General features: G+C 36.4%; 1 protein-coding gene across 1 annotated transcript in view; it reads right to left on the reverse strand.

Moving 5' to 3' along the window:
• Window positions 1-12,001, reverse strand: part of LOC127941322 (netrin receptor UNC5D) — a 159,093-nt gene extending 147,092 nt beyond the window's left edge. Inside the window, exon 1 of the mRNA XM_052536268.1 lies at window positions 11,595-12,001. Coding sequence (XP_052392228.1) covers window positions 11,595-11,682 — 88 coding nt within the window. The 5' untranslated portion in view covers window positions 11,683-12,001. The remainder of the gene's footprint in view (window positions 1-11,594) is intronic.
• Window positions 12,002-23,764: the final 11,763 nt, after the last annotated feature.

The raw sequence follows: 23,764 nt of genomic DNA on the forward strand, positions 1-23,764 counted from the left end.
AACAATAAAGATTAGTAATAAGGAAAAGAAGCACATCAGCCTACATTGTTAAATCCCGTCCTACTGTAGATAAACAGAATACAGTGATGTCAACCTTGGTTTTGATAAGCAGTTATTTTATGACACAGAACGCGTTGGTGAAACTCATGCATCTAGCAGGAACTTAATACACAAAATATTCATATTGATTCCAGCATTTAACATTTATGAATTAATTAAATGTCAGTAATGAAGACTGCACAAATTATAGCGATCACGAGGAAGGTCCACGTACAGTATAGTGGATAGTGTACAACACACAATCAGTTATATTCAGGTCTATAGTGCCACCTGCTGGCGCAGTTTTGTAACTTCTTAGAGAAAATGAATTCGTTATAACGAGAAAACGAACTTTGTTATGTCGAGAAAACGAGAAAATTAAGTCGTTATAACGAGAAAACGAACTTCGTTATGTCGAGATAACGAGAAAATTATGTCGTTATAACGTGAAAACAAGAAGAAAAAATATTATAATGCATGGCCGCTTAGAACTTCAGTAACTAAAACATAAAAATACCATAATATGTCTGCTACTGAAAAACAATGCTACAGTAAGTTATTCTTCTTTGAAAATGTGCGTTCCGTGCCGGAATGTCTGTCGTTGTTTTAGTTTGTGAAACCAACCCACTGCCAGTTTACACAATTGTATTTCCAGTTGACGGAAAATACAGCATATTTCATTTCATTTATCATCAATTGCACTCGTTCCTGTTGGTGTCATCAATCTGGCAACCTGGAGGAGGGGCCGTGGAGGAGGGGCCGAGTGAAAAAACCTCTCCAATATTTTGAATTTGGACAGCAATACCTAGTTCAACCACTTGGTGTCAAGCCTACAAGCCTAAAATTTTGATTTTTTTTTTTTTTTTTTTTTGATTAACCAAAAAGATTCAGATTTAGGCATTTAGTGACTTTTTTAGAGGTTATATCAATACACCAGTATGCCAGTGTGTGTCCTTCAATTTTATTCAATAGATTATTATTAACCCATTTACATAAAACTTCATCAAATTTTGAACTAAATTTTATATTCTTTTTTTCATATGCATGCATGGAAGCATCCGTGATCATGAAAGGTTAAAACAACTGCCATCTCTGTCCGCGTACAGAGAGACATGCAAGCATGACAGGTTTCAAACACATTTCAAACTTGAACAGATCATCCAAGGTCACAGTGGCCGCAGGTGATGCAGGTGTGCTGTTTAGAAATTTAAAGAGTGAACTAAACACGAACGGCTCTTCCTGTATTCGGTTTCCTTTGAAGCGTGTTACTGATGAAACCCCCTCTCCATCTTGCTTGCACACTAACTTAGACCTCTTACCAATCTGACAGCTGTGCAGAACAGAGTGAGCTACGACCGATGGCTATTTGACATGAAAGGCAACCTCATCACTCAGTTGTAAAAACTCTTATAAAATATGCATGATGAGCACTGCGGTGATACAGCCAGGTAGCCTGGGTACAACAATCAAAGAGCAGACTGCTTGCACAGAGAGATAGAGAGAAAGAGTTTTTTTTATTAGAATTATTAGATTATTATCATTATTACTACTATTACTAAATAAACATAATAGTCTTTTAAACGTATTTATCAATTTTACATTGTAAATGTTTCATTATTTCGTTTTTTTATAAAAAATATATTTTTGAATTTTTTTATCCATATTAATTATTAAATAGGTTTAATACAATATGTGTATATGTGTATGTGTGTGTTAATGTTAAACTTCTGTTAAAGGTCCCATTATTCACGCTTTTTTGAAGCTTTGATTGTGTTTACAGTGTACAATATAACATGTTTATGTTTCGCGTGTAAAAAAACAGTATTTTTCACACAATTCACCTATCTGTATACCACTGTTTTCACTGTCATAAAAACGGGCTGATGTCTTCCTTGTTCTATAAAGTCCCTCCTTCAGAAATACGTAACGAGTTCTGATTGGGCCACCGGTTCCTGTGTTGTGATTCGACAACAGCTGAGCGTGCACTGCCCTCCTGCTAACGTGACTGGGCTAGAACGCACGTGCTGGAGATGTACTTATAATCACAGGAGCGTTTTTACTGTCGAGATGTGCATGAAAATCGCATTCGTTTTTTAAACAGCGTTGCCCTTTGTGTAATAAGTTACAGAAACTGTTAAACGCACCAACTTAAAAAATAAAATACACTTACCAGTTGTGGTCCATAAACAACGCCTTCTCCAGACAAAGAGGGAACTGCTCCATCTTTTAAGAATAATCTTTGTGCAAATTAAACATTTGCATTAAACTAATTGAGATTGAGGAAGTTGTCCTCAGCAAAATGTGCTGCACATAGTTTTACATGTGGATTATAATTTTCGGGAACTGAGTTAAACATAAATTGTAACCATTAATCTCCAATTACAGCGTCCCAGGGAAGCCCAAACAAAGATGATTTGACTCCAAAAAATGGCAAACAAAAATGCAGCTCTTCCTTCTTCTCCGTCGGAGCGCAACAAGACCACGCCCCCTTTTTGTGAATTCATGTGGGCAGAGGTTAGTCAAAAAACTGTTTTAGTAGCGTCATTACTGCAGGAACTAGAGGGGTGTAGTCCAAACGGGTCGTTTTTTGTAGGGGAATTCTGTTAAATAAAATATCTCGCTTGGCATTGAGCTTTAGCATTTTACAGATATTATTTATACTCTAACAAGAACATTACACACTAACTAAAGTTTAAAACATGGGATCACGAAGAAGAGGACTTTTAAAACACTTTTAACCTTGATAAAACACATCTAAGCATAGACAAGCAGTGTGACTCCAGAGCTTTCTGCAGGCTAATTGTTTTTTGGGGCATGACCTTTGGCCTGCTCTGTTGAAAAGATGCTATAAAACTCCATCCTGTACCAATGATTTCTACCATTTCTGTTTCTGTGCATTTTTGTGAGTTAAAAAGTTTGTTGCATTCCCAGAAAACAATCACATGCATGCGTAGTCAGGTTACACGGGGAACAAAGATTTTGATGATGGTTTCTTAGCATTAGCATGCACATTCCCAATTTCACTTCTGAATGATTAGTAATTTGCTCTCATTTGCATGTAAATCACAGAAAAGGATGGAATTATATGAGGGAGCGGAAAGAACAGCAATAGCTGGAAACAGCACATTTTCTTGACAAGAGAGACTCCGGCAGGCTGCGACTCACCTCTCTTTCGCTAATTGGAAAATAAAAGACTGGGTTGACCTTGGGCGCATCGGCCACAGTGAGCTGCCCTGTCTCAGGGTCGTCATTTTCATTTGTTAAAGCCAGATTATCATACTGCAGCCATTCTGCGCCTCAGTGTGTGACCATGAAGGCTTTCGTTTTTATTCCCGCAGGTCACAAGTGTGTGAGAGAGAGCCAAAGTGTGTGGAGAAAGGGCAGGACAGAGGGGAAACATAAAGACAGAACAGAAAGTTTTAGAAAGTGGGATTATTAAAGTATAATATGTGTGCAGAGAGAGACAGAAAAATGGGAGGACAGAAACTGAGACCTTGAGAAAAAAGAAAGACAGAAATATTGAGTGTGTGACAGAAATTGTGAGTATCACCTGGAACAGTGAGCAACAGGAACTAGTATATATGTTGTCAACCACTTTGCCCAGTTCAGAGGAAGTTGTGCTAATTGCTAACTGCTAAAGGTGCTAACGATCAATGCATTAAGAAAGATTAAAATGTGCCACAAAAACATGTAGTCATGCAAGAATCACCTGAGAGGGATGACATGCTCAAAATGTGATTGCAGAGACACATAAAACATCTGAATGTATGTTTTTAACTTGAAATATCAGATTCTGATGTTACACTGACTTCTAATAAGGTGAATAGCTTAGGTTCCATTTCCATGGTCCCCTTCAAATGTCTTACATTTTTATTAAAATAAAAACATGCTTTATTTATAACATTATTTAAATAAATGGCTGATATAAAAAGTGTACACTAAAATCTAAAATGAGTTATAATTATATAACAACATTGCGAAGTATGGAAACAGCTATTCATTTTGAGATTTACTAAAGATTACATTTGATGTTTAATGTTATTAAAAGTTATTATTATCTTTAAAGATTAATTTTAAAACTTTTGGGCATTAGATGATGGTAAAGGGAGTCTAACTGGAAAAACACAGGAAACATGAGAATGCACAATTTATTATGCAGTAGTCACCAATGTCAGTACATGACAAAATTTGACCAATAAATAAAAAGAATAAAAATACAATGGTACCAATATATCCATATTTTCTTAGTTTATGATCCATCCCACATCAGCTAGATTGCGCCCTGCCTAACTACCAACTAATTTAATCAGACTGAAAAATATAACACAATAGGATATTTCTTGATAGTCTGCCGAAAAATGTACTTACAAACAAACATCTACAGGAGAAAAATATGCTGTGCACATAGAGCATTTTTCCATACTATTCTCAAATGAGTTTAAGAAGATTGTGCTTCTGAGAAACATTTACAGTGCCACGGTGGGAGGCAACCTGAAATCTAATGCAGACTATATTTTAAACCCACACTGAAGTTAAAAAGGTTGTAAAGAAAATCAACTAATTTTCATTGAAAAACCATGTGCGAGAGAGGAAAATGTCTGTTTCTAGCTGGCTCTGCGTTGTGAGTGTTAGTGTTTTCCACAAAACACCTGGTTTGTGCAGCTCTCCGGTTCTTTTACAAGCAGTGAGTCACAGAAGCGTGAAGCAGCAGCAGATTTTTACACTGACACTGCTGACCATACATCAACATGCAGACGCAGCGGGCCTTTCCCTGTTCACGGTGTGTGTGTGTGTGTGTGTATGTGTGTGTGTGTGTGAGAGAGAGAGAGAGAGAGAGAGAGAAAATGAAAAATACATGCACATAAGAACGTGTCGCTCTCCTCCGCTGGTCACGGAACACAGAGCACATCCTATGAGTGGCCTCAAGAACATGTGTATGAAATGAGAAAGAAGATAGAACCATATTATATAGTGACACACTCATTTAAAGCAGCGCTATAGTTTTAATGAATATGGTTATGGTATAGCTGTGCTCATAAGTTAACATTTGACTGGCAGAATCTGCAGATATTTTGCATTATTTAGCAGTGTGTTTTTACTCTGCTGGAGAATCTACATAACTGATATGTAAGCATATCCCACAAGATAACAGAAGAATTATCCTATATAAAAAGTTTGCATGCATAATTTGTTGCCTCCTTTTGTGTATGTGTCTTAGTTGACCTGAGCAGCAAAGCTGGACCTCAACATAACTGTGCCAGTGTGGTTGAGAGCTCAAACATGCAGAGCACACTGGGAAATACCAAAGAACTTACAGTACAGTACCTTCAGGCTTTCTCTCAAAACAGTGGGAAGATACACAGCACAAACCTTGTGCACAGACATCACATTCCTGTTTTGTTTTTTTTGTTTTTTTAAATATGAAAAATTCTTTGCAGATCCTTATGAGCAGAACCATATATTTTTAGGGGTGCTTTAATATTTAGCACGAGGATGAGAAATGTTTGACGGGAATTATCCAGCGCTTCAGACTGACAAAACAAGCTTGCATAACCCAGCATCGCTAAAGCAGCATCTACAGTAACTGCACAACCCAATCCCCAACCAGAAAACCTGCATTTATCCAGCATACAAAATCTCTTACCAGTATAAACCTGTGTTTAACCAGCATAAAAAGTGTCTAACCAGCATAAACCTGCATTTATATTTTATAAACCAGGCTGTTCTGGCATGGAAATTAATTCTGCTCTAAACTGGTCTTGTCTATCATGAAGACCATTTCTGGAGCATTAACGTAATGCATATACTCCATGTTCTCCCACTGTAATCTACAATATCTACAACTGTAACCAAAAGAGTTACTGATATATTCTATTCAGCAATGTCACACCAGTTTCACATTTTAAAGACAATAAGAAAATGACAAAAAGGACAATCTTGTTCAACTGTCTTGCTAGCTAATTTTGCTTGCTCATGTTGCCTGTCTCACAGTGATCAATTCAGCCCACGGGCCAATCAGAACACTGCTTGATGAAAGCGCAGCCATCACAACCTCTGGGATTAAATTGCATTATATTTTATTACAGACAACCTCTTACATCTCTGTCATTGTTGCAATTGATTATTAAAACATGAAATATTCATATTTGGGAGCAGTATCGATTTACATCAAAGAGACGTGTCGGATCATTTTTCAAATACAATGACCAATAGCAGACATCTGTCACAGTGGGGTAATGAGGGGAGAATACATTAAACTAGTTTACATTTGTGTGATTATTGCATAGAGGTTGATTCATGTTATCCATCAAACAGTCATTACTCTGTGTGTGTGTGTGTGTGTGTGTGTGTGTGTGTGTGTGTGTGTGTGTGTGTGTGTGTGTGTGTGTGCGCGCGTGCATGCATATTTGTGTGAGTGCCTGTTAATTTGTCATTGCTGCATTGCTAACTGTAAAAATACGAATCAGCAAGATTCTGTTTGGGTCAGAATGCTTTAAAGATTGGAGCCAAACTGTCAGTGGTGCTTTCTTAGCCCCATACTGTATTAATAAAGAAACCTAGAATATATTGCTGTTATGATTATTATTATTAGTCGATAATGCAGAGCACATACAAATCCATAAAAACTTTCCATCATGTACAATTTTCATTTTATAGTTTTCACAAAATAACATTTTTAAGAATTATATTTATCAGCTTTAATTCAATTATCAAAATAGCAAAAGTATTTAAATGTCAAAAGAAATGTCAGAAGAATTAAAAATATACAATTTATCCTACAATCTGCAGTGGAAATATATGTTCCAAAGAATTTTACATAAACACATTTATTCATTTACTTTTAATTATTAACAAACAATCTCCTTTTCCCCCTTACAAAATCTATAATTTTCTGTTGCTGTTTGTATGTATTAAAACATCCTTAGACATAGCAGAAATCAACTATATCATGTTTGCATTTTATTCTGTGTTTGGACATTAATTCTAACCTTTGTTATCAGGACTGTGCATATGATGCAGGGTGGTATAGTAATCCTAAAAATAATTACATCTGAAATCTTCTTTCTCCTAATTTATTGTTTTTATTCTATCTATTTTTCTTATTTTTTTCTGCTTTCTCCTGAAAGACAGTTCAAGGTTCTTCTTTATTTGAGAAAATAATTTTTTCCTATTTTTTTTTTTTTTTAAATAGGAAGACCACTACAGGAAGAGCAACTAGGGAGCACCTAGGAGAAAAGATTAAATGGAGGATAGACCAGAACATTTGGAGCACTTGATCATTCAAGTCTGTGTGCATGCTGAAAGGGTAAAAAGAGTTAGGGCAGAGGAAGAGAAAGAAAAACCACTTATACTCAAGAGTTCATGGTTAATGGTGCGAGTTATGCCTTTGTGGTGAAACCCAGGGTGAGTGGAGGAAGGACAGCAATCTAGTAGGCTCTTCATTCAGCACTCTCTCAAAAGCATTCTATGGAGACACAAATGAAGAAACGGAGAGCAAGGCCACTCAGGGAAAGGAACTGTAGTGTGGGCACGTGCCAGGAGAACAGAGTGGCAATACTTTCAGAGCGCTCCAAATATCCATATGGCTAAATGAAATAGCAAGGCGAAGTAATGTTTTCGAGATTTGCTTTCCCAGTGCATTTGCTATTTTGGTCCATCAACCTCCCACAACCAAGGAAGGTAATGGTGTTATTTCTATCAATCCAGGGTCCAAAATTATCAATGTTTTTATTATTAATATTTATTTTTATTTATAAAAATAATTGAAATTATTTAGCTGTTCCTTCAATACAAGCAACAAACAGAACAGGTCATTGTGACACCCTATATGAGTCTGTTTCTGTCTCACAGTTAAACTACAACAGACCTAAAAAAAGAATGAAGATACATTGCTATTTTTGTTCATATTTCGGCTTATGTGAGGAATATTCCACATATGTGTCACCACATGGAGTCCTGAAGGAAAAACACTTCAGGCATCCGAGATAAACATCAGATGGAAAATGTTCAGCTGAAGTAGAAGCTGTTAGAAGACACGAGATGTAGCAGTCAATTAGGTTTTCTACTGTATATAGTGTATGATTTGAATCGTTCACATTGCTTATGTCAATGCAGACCAAACTACCAATTTGATAAACCAAGTTTACTCATATCTGGCACTTAGTGAGGGTTCATTTTGGACCCCGTACTGCACTGTATGTACCCAAAACTTCTGGCTTAAGGATCTGCATTTCGAAACATCTGCACTGTCTGACAGTATAGAGTGTGAGATGAACATCGCCAAAACTACAACATCTTAATTCCACCCCCAAGAAAATGATGCAAACGAACATATAAAATCTCCAAACTCAGCCTCCCCCAAGATCTACCCCTTGTGCCCTCTTGTTATTGAAAATGCATGCTGTTATGAAGATCCTTCTTCCTTTTGATATATTTATGAGTGCCTGAAAGATTAAACGTGACCTTTGTTGAGTTTTACCGGTGAATGCTGCATATACAGATTATACAGCAAATCACCAACCTCCAAGGGACATTACACTCATATGCACAGCAAAAAAAAAGTTTTTAATCCTTTACTGAAAAGCACGAGCTTCTGGGAAAGTGCTGCCGTTCCATGTTAGAGCTATGACAAATGACAAGAGCACTCTATCATCCTAACAAGCATCTTCTGGTCCAGACCTGCTCCTGGTCCCTGAGGATGAACAAACCTGGTCCTCTCCACTCTCATAAATGCTCTCCACCATCCAGGCTTGTGACAAGTTCTCACAACATGGACAGGCTCCAAACATTTCCCTAAGGACATCACTGATGCATTCTGGGAAATGTATGCCTTGTGGTACGAGATACTTGTGGACACAGCAATGCATTAATGTTAACGGACATCCTGTGAGTAATATTCTATTAATGGACATACTTACTTATGTCATATTGAGTTGTGTGGTTGATGCACAAACACACAAAAAAAAAGTATCACGTTGCAGATTCACATCACCGTTCTCCTTCATATGTGCGTAGATGTCAAAAAGCATACTGTGAGAGTTGGTCTAATGATACCGAACGATAAATTAAACATTGCTTATGTTCAGATGGAAGGCACTGCCTTTATTCATAACTCATGCCATCAGAGAACCTCTCTGGAGACTTCAAAAGCTACTCAAACTCATTATCATGTGCACCTCCATCACTGAATCGGGCACAGTTACATCTCCATCTACTGCTGCCCCGGGCTACATTTCCGTTCTGTGTCTCACATCAACTTTATGAAAAAAAAAACCCTACAACACATTAAAGGAAAATGTCATTTAACGCTCTGACCACAGGCAATGTGGCAAACGCTGTAATAGTTTGGGTTTGTTTATGGTTTTCAATAACAGCTTCTTTCTGACAGGTGCAGAGCATTTCGGAGCATGGATGTGAAACAATAGATGATGTCAACGCTTGGAGCGGTGTAAGTGAACATGACAGATGATTGGATATTTTAATGACATGGTTTCATTTGCATATTAATGAAAACTCCCAGTGAACCAACAAAGCGATATCTCAGAGAGGAATGGATATATCTTATGCAATACCCTCTTAATGCTGGTAAGAAGAACTCATTAATTATGAATGTTCGGCTGGTTTGAGCTGATTTCCATAGTTTAAGGAAAGAAGGAGGATCAAATCCTGAGGGTTATTTTGCTAATAGACTTGCAAATAGTTTATCATAACTGATGATAGGATCAGGAGGTCAGATGTCACGCAGCAACATAAGAGGACTTTTTAACACACAGTGAAGAAGAGCATTCTGTGTCAATCAATTCATATTTGATGCAGATTCATAATTAAGACTGAACTTTAGGGTTTAACACTTTAAATGCTCCTTATCGTATCACACATGAGCTACAGAATCATAATTTCATAGAAATAAACCCCAAGAGAAAACAGCTAAGACTATCATTTAGCCAGCCTCTATGAACAGATACACAAAACAGATCTAAAAAGTGGCCCTTAAGGATGCCTCAGGTAATAACAGCAATTCTGACTGATAACAAGACCATCAACCTCAAATTGCCCCCTCCACAGCATCAGGTTTCTTTTTAAATACTTTGCTTTAAATTGCAGACACCACACGTGGTAGGAATATAATAGACGGAAGGGCAAATAAACATTGGCAATTAACAAAATGCTAATTGGACACTTGTTTATAAACATCCAATTAATCTATCTTGGTTGAACATCTTAATGGTAGTTATTGTATTTAGAGTCTCTGTGCCCTGTCCACCTCTTTACTAATCATCAATGAATCTTAACATAAGATAATTGCTGCCTTGCTTCTGTTTTCGCTTCAGAACACATGCAACGCTCACATGTGGATAAAAGCACCGAGCAGCATTTATCATTTAAAAAGGAAATCTATGGAGAAGACACCAACAGTTGATTTTCAGTCACACTTTCCATTACATTGTTCATTGTTCTTAAAAACAATCCTGTTAAATATAAAGCATAGAAAAAAAATGGCAGCTGTTGCCAGAATCTCATTTTTATTATATATTTTACAGTATGTAACTGTGTGTGTGTCTTTAGTGAGTATACCAAACTTCAACAACTCAGATCTGCTTTGTAATTTAAAATGTTCTGTCAACCATAAAATTAATACAAAATAATACAAGAGCTGTAATAAGAAGCATGATGAGTACATTTCCATGAACCACACCGTGTTACTCATAAAGCAACACATGACACTAAAATAATGCAATGACAATGAACTAAACGTCATAAAATGTAACAAAACTCCCATGATAACCAATCACAAAAAAATATATAATAAATACTATTGCAATAAAATATAATGCTTAAAGCGTAAAGTGACCTTTTACTTCGAAAACGAATACTTTACAGTAAAACTCCATTTAAACTACAGCGTAGGAACGCACTTAATTCACAAGTAGGCAACTTTATGAATCTGCTTGTAATTTAAGCAATAATATTTATAATACAAACAATGAAGATTGTAAATTAAAGTGTTAAGCGATTTTCAATCAAGAACACGACGGCGGAAGAACAAGCGTGCAGAATGTGATGGAAAGACGCCTTTCATGCCTGTTGCGCTGCGCATCTAATGGTATGCACACTTGGCATCCTCACTCCAGTAAAACACAAGCTTCATGCAAACTGAATTGATGATAAGGTATACAGTGGAGACTGCTGATATAATTTCATGTTTTTCTAGACATTTACATTTTTGTGCAATGGTACTCGCTTCTGTTTACAGTCGCTTCTGCCTATTTGAGCGTTTGGCACAGTGACGGGATTGATTACTTTTACATGCGAGAAGGTAGTTTTACGAGAATTACCATCTAATACACGTTTAATCGCAAAGCCATTGATACTGGAACAGTCGTACCTTGCATTGAAAAAAAACTAATATATTATCATTTCTGAGCATCGCTCAGTGCATTCATTCATACAACGGAGATTCAGAGTCCACGAACTCTTCAAGACAGCTAAATGTGGGGAGAAGTGTATCGTTGTGGTTTTATTTTATTTTTTCGTAAACAATTAAGCTCTCTTACCTCTTGCCTTCGCATAGGGCAGCAAGAGAACCAGGACCGCGAGGAAGCCAAAGCAGGAGTATCGTCCTTTCTTCCCAAAGCGTCCCATCGTCGCTGCGCTTCTCTCCTGCGTCCCCAACTAAACCGGGGAACCGCTCGCTTGTGCCCCTCTCATGCATGTGCCGTGCGTTCCCGGGGCTTCCGTAACAGGTCCCTCCCGTAGCGATAAACCCAAAGTTGTGCGTGAATCACTCTCATCCGCGCGCTGAGTGAGTGTCTCTCGCATCCGTGAGACTGGAATAATGAAGCCGGTGTGCGCTGGCCAATAGCGGAGGGTGATTGAGGGCGGAGGGAGCGCAGCGGCTGTCCTTCACCCTGCTGCTCGGATGCGCTGCGAAGTGACCAGATGTGCTTGAGTAAGAGATGATACATGACAACATGAGCATACATGTCAGATGTCGGCTAAACTCGAGATGACATATGAACAGCTGGTTGTCATCACAGATCGTGGCGGGGCTCCTGGGGGCCACTGATGAGAGCAACGCTGTGCACACACCGGAGCAGAGGCGGTGGCATCTCTCGTGCGAAATCCGCGTGGAAGAACAGTGGTGGTTTAATTCAGCAAGAGTGCTGTCGTACATATAAACAAGTCATTGGTATAGAGTAATTTACATTTCAGACAGTAATTCGCCAGGATGTATGTTTTGTCTCCACATTTAAAAAAAATGTTTAAATAAGAATGGGTGTTTAAGCAATATCACATGAGCGATAGTACTGTTGCAATTACGTCTATAAACAAGTAATTGATATCGAATAATTTTCATTTCATATCATAATTAGTCTGTATAGCCTATTTTGTCTTCACCGCAAATATATAAATAAATTAATTAAAATAAATAAATAAAAGTTTCAAATAAATCGATCCATCTAGATGAGTGTGTCGTACAGAATAAAGCCGGTGTGGAATCACGTTTGAGTGGAACAGACTCAGAACAGAGTTCTGCAATCCACGGACTCCATGTTATCCAATCCAAGTCTTCCATCTCACTTCCGGCACGCTACTGAGAGAAACCCATTACAAGCGATAGGCCTAAGAAAGAGAAACCATTTGCTCTTAGATTTGTGGTGTCTTATTAAAAAATAAATAATAATGCATGCTTTCGTAATATGGTAGTTCATTATTGAAAGACTATTACAGTTTGAGGTAACTTTGTATTTTACAGTGTATATAATTAACTAAACTGCAATGACGTTAAATATATTTATATAAATAATGGTAATTAAAGTTGCTTGTAATCACACATCTTATCGTTGTTTTTATTACTAAAGGTTATAATTGAATATTCAAGAATAGGTGGACCATATGTAAACGCCTAAATAACTGAAAACATAGTAACTGACCTTATATAGTCTTTAATTCAATGACTTACATAAATAAAAACATACATGAGTATATATGTCCCTGCCATGAACCCTAATATCTGAGGATTTTCTTTCCAGTGATAATTTAGTATGTTCAGAATTGATTTTGATCTGGTCACATTTTCATTCATAATTATTTAGACCAAATATAAATTTGGCATTTAATTATAAGAGTGCAGCTGATCCTCTATTCTAAACTGGCTGGACGTCTTTTCCCAATGGAGTTCCTGCAATCACTTAGAGGATTGGACTGTGATAGCTGTCAAAAATCTTTAACAGCTCGATTCAACCACCACAGGACAGAGATCTGAAAACTCATAGTGTCATTTTTGTCAGTCAGTTCAAAAGATTAACACCATATTTCAATGGCACAATATCAAAAAGTATCGGCCTTTCTTGTAACAAGACTGGAATAGATGGTTCGAATCCAATAATTGTGCTGATTAAACATGACTCCCTACAGCAATGAATTAAGGGCATGATATTCATAGTGCTGTAGACTAGAGGGCCACAATGGGACCCCGAATTGTGATTATAGTACATCTGGGAGAGCCGACTAAAAGAAAAAGACCAACACCACCTCACTGCTGCACTTCACAGTGAAGGCTTTCCCCATCCTGTCACACACTCTCACACACACACTGCTAGCTCCTCTAATAGCACTCACCGAGAAAAAAGCATAAGCACAATAGACCTAAAGCCCTTGTTAATATGTAATTTTTCCTGCTGTGTCCTGATTAATCTGTGCGCATGTGTGTGCTTGTGTGTTTGACCTTGCTTGATGGGGTTAAATGTTTAACAGGCTTTGCGCAATAGACATGATGATGCTTTAAATATTTCAGAGCTCTATAAAAGCGACACCATGGCCTCTTTCCCTCAGGACAAGCGACAAAAGTCACAGTTGTCCTTTTAATAGGCAGTGTCTACAGAGGGGGGAATGAGACTGAATATTTGTATGGTCCATTAGCTGTCCTCTAAAAAAGAGATAGTGGAAAGCAAACATCAAGAGCAGGCACTCACTTTATTGTGGGCCATCTAGTGTTGCTATGGTTTTGTGATTTATCTCCAGGGGTCAAATGGGACCGGAATGGCATTCTAGCCTATTTGAAAATAAATAAATAAATATATATATATATATATATATATATATATATATATATATATATATATATATATATATATATATATATATATATATATATATATATATATATATATATATAATAAATCCATTTTTATTCATTTGAGGGAAAAAAAATCTTTACCATGAAATTGGCAAAATAAAAAAGAGTATTTTCTGTTTCAAACTTTAACATAGAAACTTTAGGTTATAACAACATAAGAAACAAATTAAATCCAGATTTTGGTTTTCAATTGCATAATTTTTTTCCCAAAATGCAATAAATCTATTGAATCAATATGAAAGTTATTTTTCATACTGAAACTGATGAAAATACACAACATACTGTAGTAAGTTGATCCACATATATGACTAATCTTATATACAGGCACTGGACTAAAAATACATTGATCAGTCATCGCTTCCAAAATGAATTCAATGGGTTATCTTATTAATGCTATAAATTTATTATAGCAATAAAACACAATTTCATCACTATCATGAACAAGAACATGAACAACAATATCATATTAGAACACAGAAATTCCAAAATGACTTTTCCCTTACATTCAGCTTTCAAAAGTGCATTCATGTTTGCCATGTTACATTAATTTAGTTGATTAGTGCTATGTGCTGCATTAACAAAAACATAAATGGCATTAATGAAAACACTAACACTGACAAGCTACGCTCTTCTCATTACTCTCTAGAGTGTGTGGAATGGTGCGCTGTGCTTGGTTGTTACTGTTTACATTGTGTGAAATGGTGCGCTGTGATTGGTTGTTACCGTTTACATTGTGTGAAATGGTGCACTGTGATTGGTTGAGAGGAGACTGGCGTTTGTTGCGGTTTGGAAAAAAAGGGAGAAAACATGACCAAAAAAAGAAAGAAATGAAAGTCGGTTATTAAAATAAAGAAAACATATCTTCCAAGACACACTCTCATGCTGCCCAGTGACATTACAACACAAATTGGAACCAAATTCACTTGTCCCTAATATGCATTCAAATATTTGCAGTAAAATTTGGTTTGATTTATTAAAAGTTATATTTTGAACGCACTCATGCTGTTACTTCAATCTATCTATTGTTTTAACTTTCAACTCTTTGAGTCTTGTCTTATTCTTTCACTCATTATCACCAGGAGCTCATTGTGGTGGGCCACATGCTGTTACAATAATCGGCATGGGGGAGCACATTTGTTAATGTCTTGCGTCGGCCCATATAAAATATGCACATGCAATTGCAAACATGCGTGTGGACTAGTAAGAGAAATAAAAATCACTTTACACACACAGTGTGACCCCAGAAAGTGGTTTGAAAGTCAGTGACACAGGCATGTCATAACTGTTTAGCTCTCCTTAATGCATGCACCCCATTGAGATAAATGTCGGTTTCTTCCCACAGATGTGGGGAAAATCCGTGAAGGGCCTAACTAGAGTGAAAGCACAAGAGTGAGTGTTTCCGAGGTCCACCATTGAGAGAAAAAATAAATAAATAAATAAGAATAGTCAGGAGGTGAACGATTCTACAACTTAACATATCATCTTTATAGCACATGATATGATAACTGCTTGACTCATACTGTATGACACACATTAAATAACCACTAGAGGAGAAAATCTAAAACAAAAACAAAAAATTCTCTAAAAGCAATGTGCAGAAATGATCTTTGGTAAATATTATTTATAATACTATTATAAATTCCTTTCAATCCACTTTTGTTTGTACAGTGACAGGTGGCAAATTCCTGGAGTTTTAAAACATTGCGACTTTAAAACCTAACCATCTTACCATACTTTAACATCATATATCATCATATACTGCTGTCAGTTTGTGCCCAGAAAAACTTTAGAGAACGATCATGTTCTTTTAGTTTCTTGGAGTGGCCTCTGTTCTGATCTATACATCATGCATTGTTTATTACAGTCACATTCGTTTTTATAGATTCAATTGACTGGTTTTGGAGAAGATGACATCTAACAGCTGAGACGACAGACTAATGAGCGATTTGAAACAGTTTCTTTGATTTTTCACCACTCTGAATATGTCTGTAGAGGTCGGGATGTTTTCTTGTTTTCAGTTCTTGTTTTCCCTCCCCTATTTTCTGACACAAATCTTGGACTCTGAGTTAGTCTGAAAGCACTGGTCAAAGGCTATTCCTTTCAATGTTATTATATCGCTTTTTTTTCTTCTTCTGCCTTTCCTCTAACCAAGGTGTTTGGACGTACTGCAATTAGGGTCCTGTCCCCAGGTAATGTAAACCTTTGATAATTCACTCTGTGCCTTGTGATAGGCCATGTGCCTCAGGCCTGGTGCTCTAATTAAAGAAAAACTACATTTGCATTTGCTTGCCTTTTATGTGTGTGCATTTGGGAGGTTAGCACTAAAGTAGTTAAATATGAAGATTTGAATGATTTAAATTTGGTCTGCATCTATCAGCTTAAAACTGAATTCCAAGAACAAAAGAAAGTTTTCCTTGTCTGAAGTTTCTCAATACTTTCCCTCCTTCTCCTACTCTCAAATCTCTGTGCATTACTCCTTTTGAATTTAGATTGATAATTTACAGTAGGTCTGTGTAAAATTAACACCCTCTTGCATTAGCAAGAGAGTTTGCATCGAAACTCCAAATTTGCACTGAACTGATTCTGTTGCTATAGAAAGAAACAAAACAGGCTTTAATTATTTCCTCAGGTATTCAGATGGATATGAATATTCATGCTGTGTGTCACTGATCATATAGGACTAAATTCAAACTTGTCAAATAACAGGAAGATGCAAAGCAATCCTCATGAACCTTTTAAAAGCAGCACATAATGAATTGATGTGAACATCTCAACTGAAATAGATTGAGGGCATATATTGTATAACTGTCAATGATGCTCATATAAATATTTCTATTTATATTTAAATACTATACTGATAAAAACTGAACTGATGAGTGAATTGATTCATCTTTATCTGATACTCTTATTCAAAGACCTGAACAAATGACTGAATAAGATAAGGGTTACATTACTGCCTTCAAAGACATACAGTAAAACCTAATTAGTTAAATTATAACTAATGAATTATAAAAATCTATTGCCCCCCCCCCCCCCCCCCCCTTCATGTACAAGTGAAAATTTTCTCATGATGGTATTATTTTCTTCTTTCTGTGGATTTTTTTTCTTTATTTTTTTCTTTATTTTTTAGAAATGTGGTGAAATGCATGTTAGCATCTGCAAAAAAAAATAAAATAAAAAAAGTATGACATTTGATGCTATGGCAGGTTTTAGGGTGAATAAATGACTATTTGTATTATTGTGCAAAATATTTTTTTTAAATAGTTTTAAAATGCAAATATCCATAGGTTAGCTAATTAACATAGGCTTAAAGGAAAATGCTACATATATGTCATGTTATTTATGTCAAAGGCTGTGCATCCAAACATGACTTGTTTTTTGGTGCAATTTACCTGACACTTATAGAAGCTAGCCAGAAATTGATCCAGCCAGATGTCACCATCAACAAATCAAAAACATAAACAATCCGAAATTCAGTTTAATTCAACAAAATGCACTGTCACCTTGATGTTAAAATCTGAAAAATGAGAAAGAAAAAGTTCACCGTGAACCCAGCCCTCTGTATTCCCTCTGGCCTTCTGTTCAGCTATTCGAGTGTGCAGAAAACACTTGTCCTTCTGCTCTTTTAATCATTTCATTGAGACGAAATATCTAAAATTACTCAGATTGACACACTTTAAATGTTCGCTGCAGACTAGCTGTCCCCCTTTTCCCCCCTTTCTGATGAGCACACAATGTCCACCATATTCCAATTAAGCACTGAAGGAGATCATGTTCTTATTCTCCTCTGAGGCTGAGAGACAGGGAGCAAGGTTAGTTAGAGATGGGGGGAAGGGGTCCTGAAGTATGCAGCCTTTCAAAATGACAAATGTAAGTTTTTTAACCTTGTTTTACGAGGTGATGTCACAGAAACAGGGCTTGATTGTGTACTAATGTGGCCAGTTTCCTGCGATCTCCAAAATGTAAGATTAGATTGAGTTCATTTTGCAAAATACAATTCAAGTTTTCAATCTATGACAGGACAAATTCAATGAAGATTTGTGTTAGCTTACAAAATAATGTTTCCCGATTATTCAAAATCAATCTTTAAACTGGGGTGGGGTGGATACAGAGGAAGTCATCCATGTAAATAAATGTGATTAATGATATGTTAATAAGCCCAGAAATAACTAGCCCACAAAAAAAAAAATATTGTGTAAAAAAGCATGATTATACGACATGTTTTCTATCAGTAACTTTGACTTAAGCAACATCTTGAATCATAATGCTCACAGTTTAATTCGGAACTGCTTTATCTGCGGAGGATACATGAGACAGTGCCTTAGAATTTGGCCAAAACATGGTTAAAGGAAGCACTCTGTTTTACACAATTTTACTTCCTCTTCCTCTTTCATTTTCTTACTCTTGTCTGTCTTGTTTTCTTTCTTCATTCCCTTCATTTGCTCCATTCCTTCATGACCGGGGAAAAACATTTTAGAATGTGAACCGGAGTTAAATTGGCCTCTCATATAAACTCCTCCACCAGGATTCAGAGAGGTCCACAGAGAGATGAGGGAGAGAGAGGACCGAGAACATGAAGATGACTGGAGGCCTTGGACTAGGCTTGTTTCCCTGTTTGTCTCCCTCAGGACCGAACCCTGAATAAGACCTATTAGAGGGATGGATATCTCTGCACCAAACTGAGGTAGACTCAATCACCTGCTTCTCCAGCGCTGTGAGCACTATTGCTTTGCTTTCATCAGTCACATACCACAAAAACAAAGAAAAACCAAACAGAAAATGCACTTAAACAGTGAAGTCAAGAAAAGCATTAACTAACCAATAAACACTGTGGAGGTCTCATTTAAACTTGTCTAAGAATAAGGTCTTCAGCACCTGAAGAAAACCATCTATTAACATTCCCTTTCCTTTCAGTGGCAGTTGCCCAGCTCCATTTCACACTTTGAAGAAATCCACAAAGAAACTGGTAATATAATGCAATAAGATGTTAATGTTATAAAACATGTAATAATAAAAGGCTATAGAGAAACCAATGAGTTACCTTTAGTAACATACAGTATATTAACCCGCTAATTTAATCACTGCCTATTACTTAAATGAATCTAATTTATATGAATGTCAGAGAATCCACAATCGGTGTTGTCCGCTTTGGAAATAATATTTCACTGTTAAAATTCCCTCAAGAAATCATTCCCTTTCTCGCCACAAGATAATTAATTTTAGCATATAAAACAAGCACCATCACTGACATTTGTATTTTTATGATATTTTGATTGCTATAAATCATATGATAAAGCCAAATATAAACACCAGAGGGTGAGAATTGATAGGTAGGGAAATGTCTTTTGAATTGAATTGAATAGTGGGACATGTCTCGTTAACGCTGGCCCACGGCTAGAGAAAAAGACATCAGTGTCACCATGCTGTGACATCTCAACACAAACAATCACAACTCCCCTCATCCACATCGATCATCTGAGCGCCTCATAATTTAAAAGAGAGAGAGAAAAAGAGAGAGTGAAAGATAGACAAAGACAATGAAGAATCAAAAAACACTATGCTTGTCATTTATTAAATATTGTTTGTCTTTCAAACTGCATTTTTTTTCCTTCTTCTTCTCTTCTTCTTCTTTTTTGATTGCTTTCTTCCATTGTGAGTTGCTGATTTCATGTCTGCAGAGCCAGTATCCAGTGCAGGCTATATTCAAACTATATTTGTCTCAGCCCACTACTCCCACACCATCCCACCTGTGTCTAATTATGCCGTCTTAGACAGAGTGAGTACTACGCCAAACTCAAAATTTACAATAAGTCATTTAAGCATCACAAAAAGAAGAGATAGAATAAGCAGTTTGAAATCACCTGAGAAAATGAAAACGCAATTATAGCACAGACCAGGGAGTAACACATTCTGCTTCCATCTAGAACAGTTTTAATGTTAAACATGTATAAAATAGATATGGGAATTTATATAAAAGCAGTTTTGAAAACTACAATGCATCCCTAAATTCTAAATTAACATCAAATTAACATAAATTAAAAAACGAGTGCAAAGAACTGTATCTGGTTTATGAAAACATACTTTTCAATTTTGAAAATAAAAACATAATGATTGGAAAAATGATAATATGCAAATACTCTCAACAGCAGATGAAGAAATGGAAGTCCTGCCTTTGAATTAAAAAAGCCAATGATATTTTTTTTTATAAATTATTTAATTTAAAATAATAATACAGTAAAGTTGATCTCAAGATGAAAGTAAAAATAATATCTGGTCTTGGTTAAAATAAAACACACTGTATGCACGGTCCTCTTTATAAACTTGTATTCATTTAATACACTAAGGCAGGATGCATTATTCATTTATAGATAGAGCTTCATATTGATTCTATTTTTTGCAGTGCGGTTTGAGCTAGCATTATATGTCTGGAGTTGACATTGAGTCTATAACCGCTATTCATTTGCTTTTCTGCGCCAGCTCTTTTGACTTCATTAAAAAGCACTAACCAGACCGCTGTGCCACCACCAATGTCCTTAGTAATGATTGCAATAAAAATGTACACCAGCCCTGAAATTAATCCTTTATGAATAAAGCAGTAGGAATCATATGAGTTACCTAAAGCAGAGGAAATAGTGCAAACTCGGTACTGCAGATGTTGAAGACACAATAGAGAGGATACAAAATCGTAAAGCCCCAAACTGAAATAAAGATATGGACACAGGTTAAGATTAGAAAGGTTCCTGGAGCTGTGCTGATAAAATCCCCTCTGTCTGTTGTCCTCTAATACGTGTGAAGTTGTATACATGAAAGTACAAGGTAAGACAGAAGGAAAGGCCAAATCCATTATATTGAGGCAGTGACGCGCTTACACGCATACACAGGCCTTGGTGGGTTATCTCTGACCGTTGTGTCCTTGTAAACACAAAGCAATTATGCTGAAGACACTATAGAAACATTTAAGCAATGATTCAATTCTCCCTCTCTCCCACTCTGAGGAAGAGGGTACAGCTCAGAGATAGGGAATGTTATGAAAGACTAAATCCAATAATGAGTTAGAAATAGTAACTGGACATTTAAAGGCCTTTAACTGAAATTTATCCAAGAGGAGCAATAGAAGAAAAGGAGAGGAAAATGTGCTGCAGGTTAGTGTCTATTTATCATTTAAGCACCTACATATATGATGTTATTTACATCATTGGATGGAAGCATATCTGAATGTGAGCTATCAGTCGATTGTAAGTAAGAGGAATAGATTATGCAGACTAATCACCTGGAAAAGTCCAGTATGTGTCACCAGAGAGAAATCTGCTGTTTGACAAGAAATTTGAGGCATTAAATTATTATTATTATTTTTACAAATATACACATATATGGTTCTTCATAATAAGATAAATAATATTCGTTTAGAAAAAAGGGATGAATTTAGGATGAATTGGGATCATTTAAGCTTCACTAAGTCAAGTTTTTTTGAATACCTTATAGAGGTGACACGTATGTAGGAAACCCATGTCAGGTTTGCATGTGGTTTCATCTTCTGTACAAAAGTACTCATATGAAGTGCTATATATACTTATTTTTGGTAACAGATCATTTTGACAGCTCTTCTGGGTGTTTCTGCACTGAACTAAGAGCCATGCTTGTCAAATCTATGTTTGCTATTTTCAAAGGTAAGGTTTAAAATGCATTAAACACCCCAGAGCATTACAAAGCTTTCAACTTCTCTCTGTGTCTTCCCTTTGATTGATGTACAAGCCAGTGTTTCTCAAAAAATAAATAAATAAATAAATAAAAGAAATCTGCATTAATTCGCAGGCTTACTTGATCAATGAATCGCCTTGTTAGTTTGTCTTCGCTGCATGTGGATTTGTTGAAAGGATAGCAGAACATTGCAAAGTGCAGATTATTTGTGCTGGAAAGTGTGTCCACCCCATGCTAAGACTTATTCATGTTTCATGACACAAAATCCAAAAGGACTGGCAAAACAATACATTGTCAAAAATCTTGTAAATATAACAGAAAAACAGAAGTAGAGCATTTTGAATTGTTTCAGGAAGTTCAGGACCACCATTATACAAATGTATCTCACTTACGGGGTTTTTGCATTCACTCACTCACTCACTCCTCCACTCCCTCACTGACTCACTCCCTCATTTACACACACACACACACACACACACACACACACACACACACAAACACTTTCTATTGTCTTACAGGATGAATATGTGGACCATGTAGTCTTTCTTGAAGCCTCTCTCTTCTGCCTGTAAGGTATAAGGCACAGCTTACTTTTTTTTTTTCTTTACAGGTGATCTTCCTTTGAAGTCAAGTGAGGTTGATTCCCTTCCAGCTGTTGTGATTTCCAAGATTTAACTTTTTGCATTTCTACTGGAACCTGAAAGCAAATAATCAGCATTCTCATTCATCAGTAGAATATATTTTGTATAAGGTAACACTACCAGAGCTCATTCCTAGCCCTGTCTGACATGTGAAGTATGTGGCTCTCCAGTTAAGAAGCACAGGGAAAGCTCTTAACACCTAGCCTCAAACAATGGCATATACAACAGTTAATTTGTGTAAACCAAACAGCAGCAGCTCAGAAACATCCCCAGTGAAATTACTAAATCTGTTGCATGATTTGAATATTTACCTTCAGGGGTTTTCCCAGGGAGGTCTACAATACCTAGAGGTTCTAAATTCATCTCAATGGCACCTTTTCAGCTGATGTAGGACTCTAAATTACATTAAAAAAGATTATAAATAAAAGAGTGCAGAGACCAGAATACCATAAGCAAGACTTACCACATAACCACAAGAACATTTTCAGACTAAATGAGAAGCAAGAAAGAACAATGAAAAGGAATGTGGAGAACAATCCAGGAAAATAGAGCGCAGCTGGAAGAAAAAAAAACAGAGGTGTTTGATATTGCATGAAGGGAAAGTAATTCATCCTACAGAACTGCCTACAACTGCTAGACGTTTTTGTCTACTTTTAACCGTGCTCCCATAAGCTACAGTATCTCATCAGTATCGCGTGAACTATAGTTCCACTCATTCGTTGTAATAGGAGAAGAAGAATTTTATAAACTTGTTAAATCATCTAAACTAGCTACATGTAAAACCCCAGGCATCATAGATCCTTTCCTTGATATTATTAATTCATCATTGCCATTAGGATATGTCCTAAAAACTTTTTTTAAACTGCTTGTTTTTAAGCCCCTCATAAAAAATAAATAAAAAAACTTGATCCTACAGTAGAAAATGTGTTAATTACATACCTATCTCAAATCTCCCTTTTCTGTAAAAGATACCAGAAAAGGCAGTATTCTCACAACTATGTTGCTTCTTAGAGAAAAATGGTATCTGTGACGATTTCCGGTCAAGATTTAGACCGTATCATAGTACTGAGACTGCTCACATCAGAGTTACAAATGACCTACTTTTATCATCCAATCATAGTTGTATCTCTCTATTAGTGCTACTGGATCTCAACTCTTCATTCGACACTATGGACCACAACAGTTTGTTGAATAGACTACTAAAAATGTTGTTGCATTACTGGAATTGCATTGGCAGGGTTCAAAT

This window comes from Carassius gibelio, chromosome A21 (genome assembly GCF_023724105.1).
Source record: "Carassius gibelio isolate Cgi1373 ecotype wild population from Czech Republic chromosome A21, carGib1.2-hapl.c, whole genome shotgun sequence".
NCBI classification, from domain to species: domain Eukaryota; kingdom Metazoa; phylum Chordata; class Actinopteri; order Cypriniformes; family Cyprinidae; genus Carassius; species Carassius gibelio.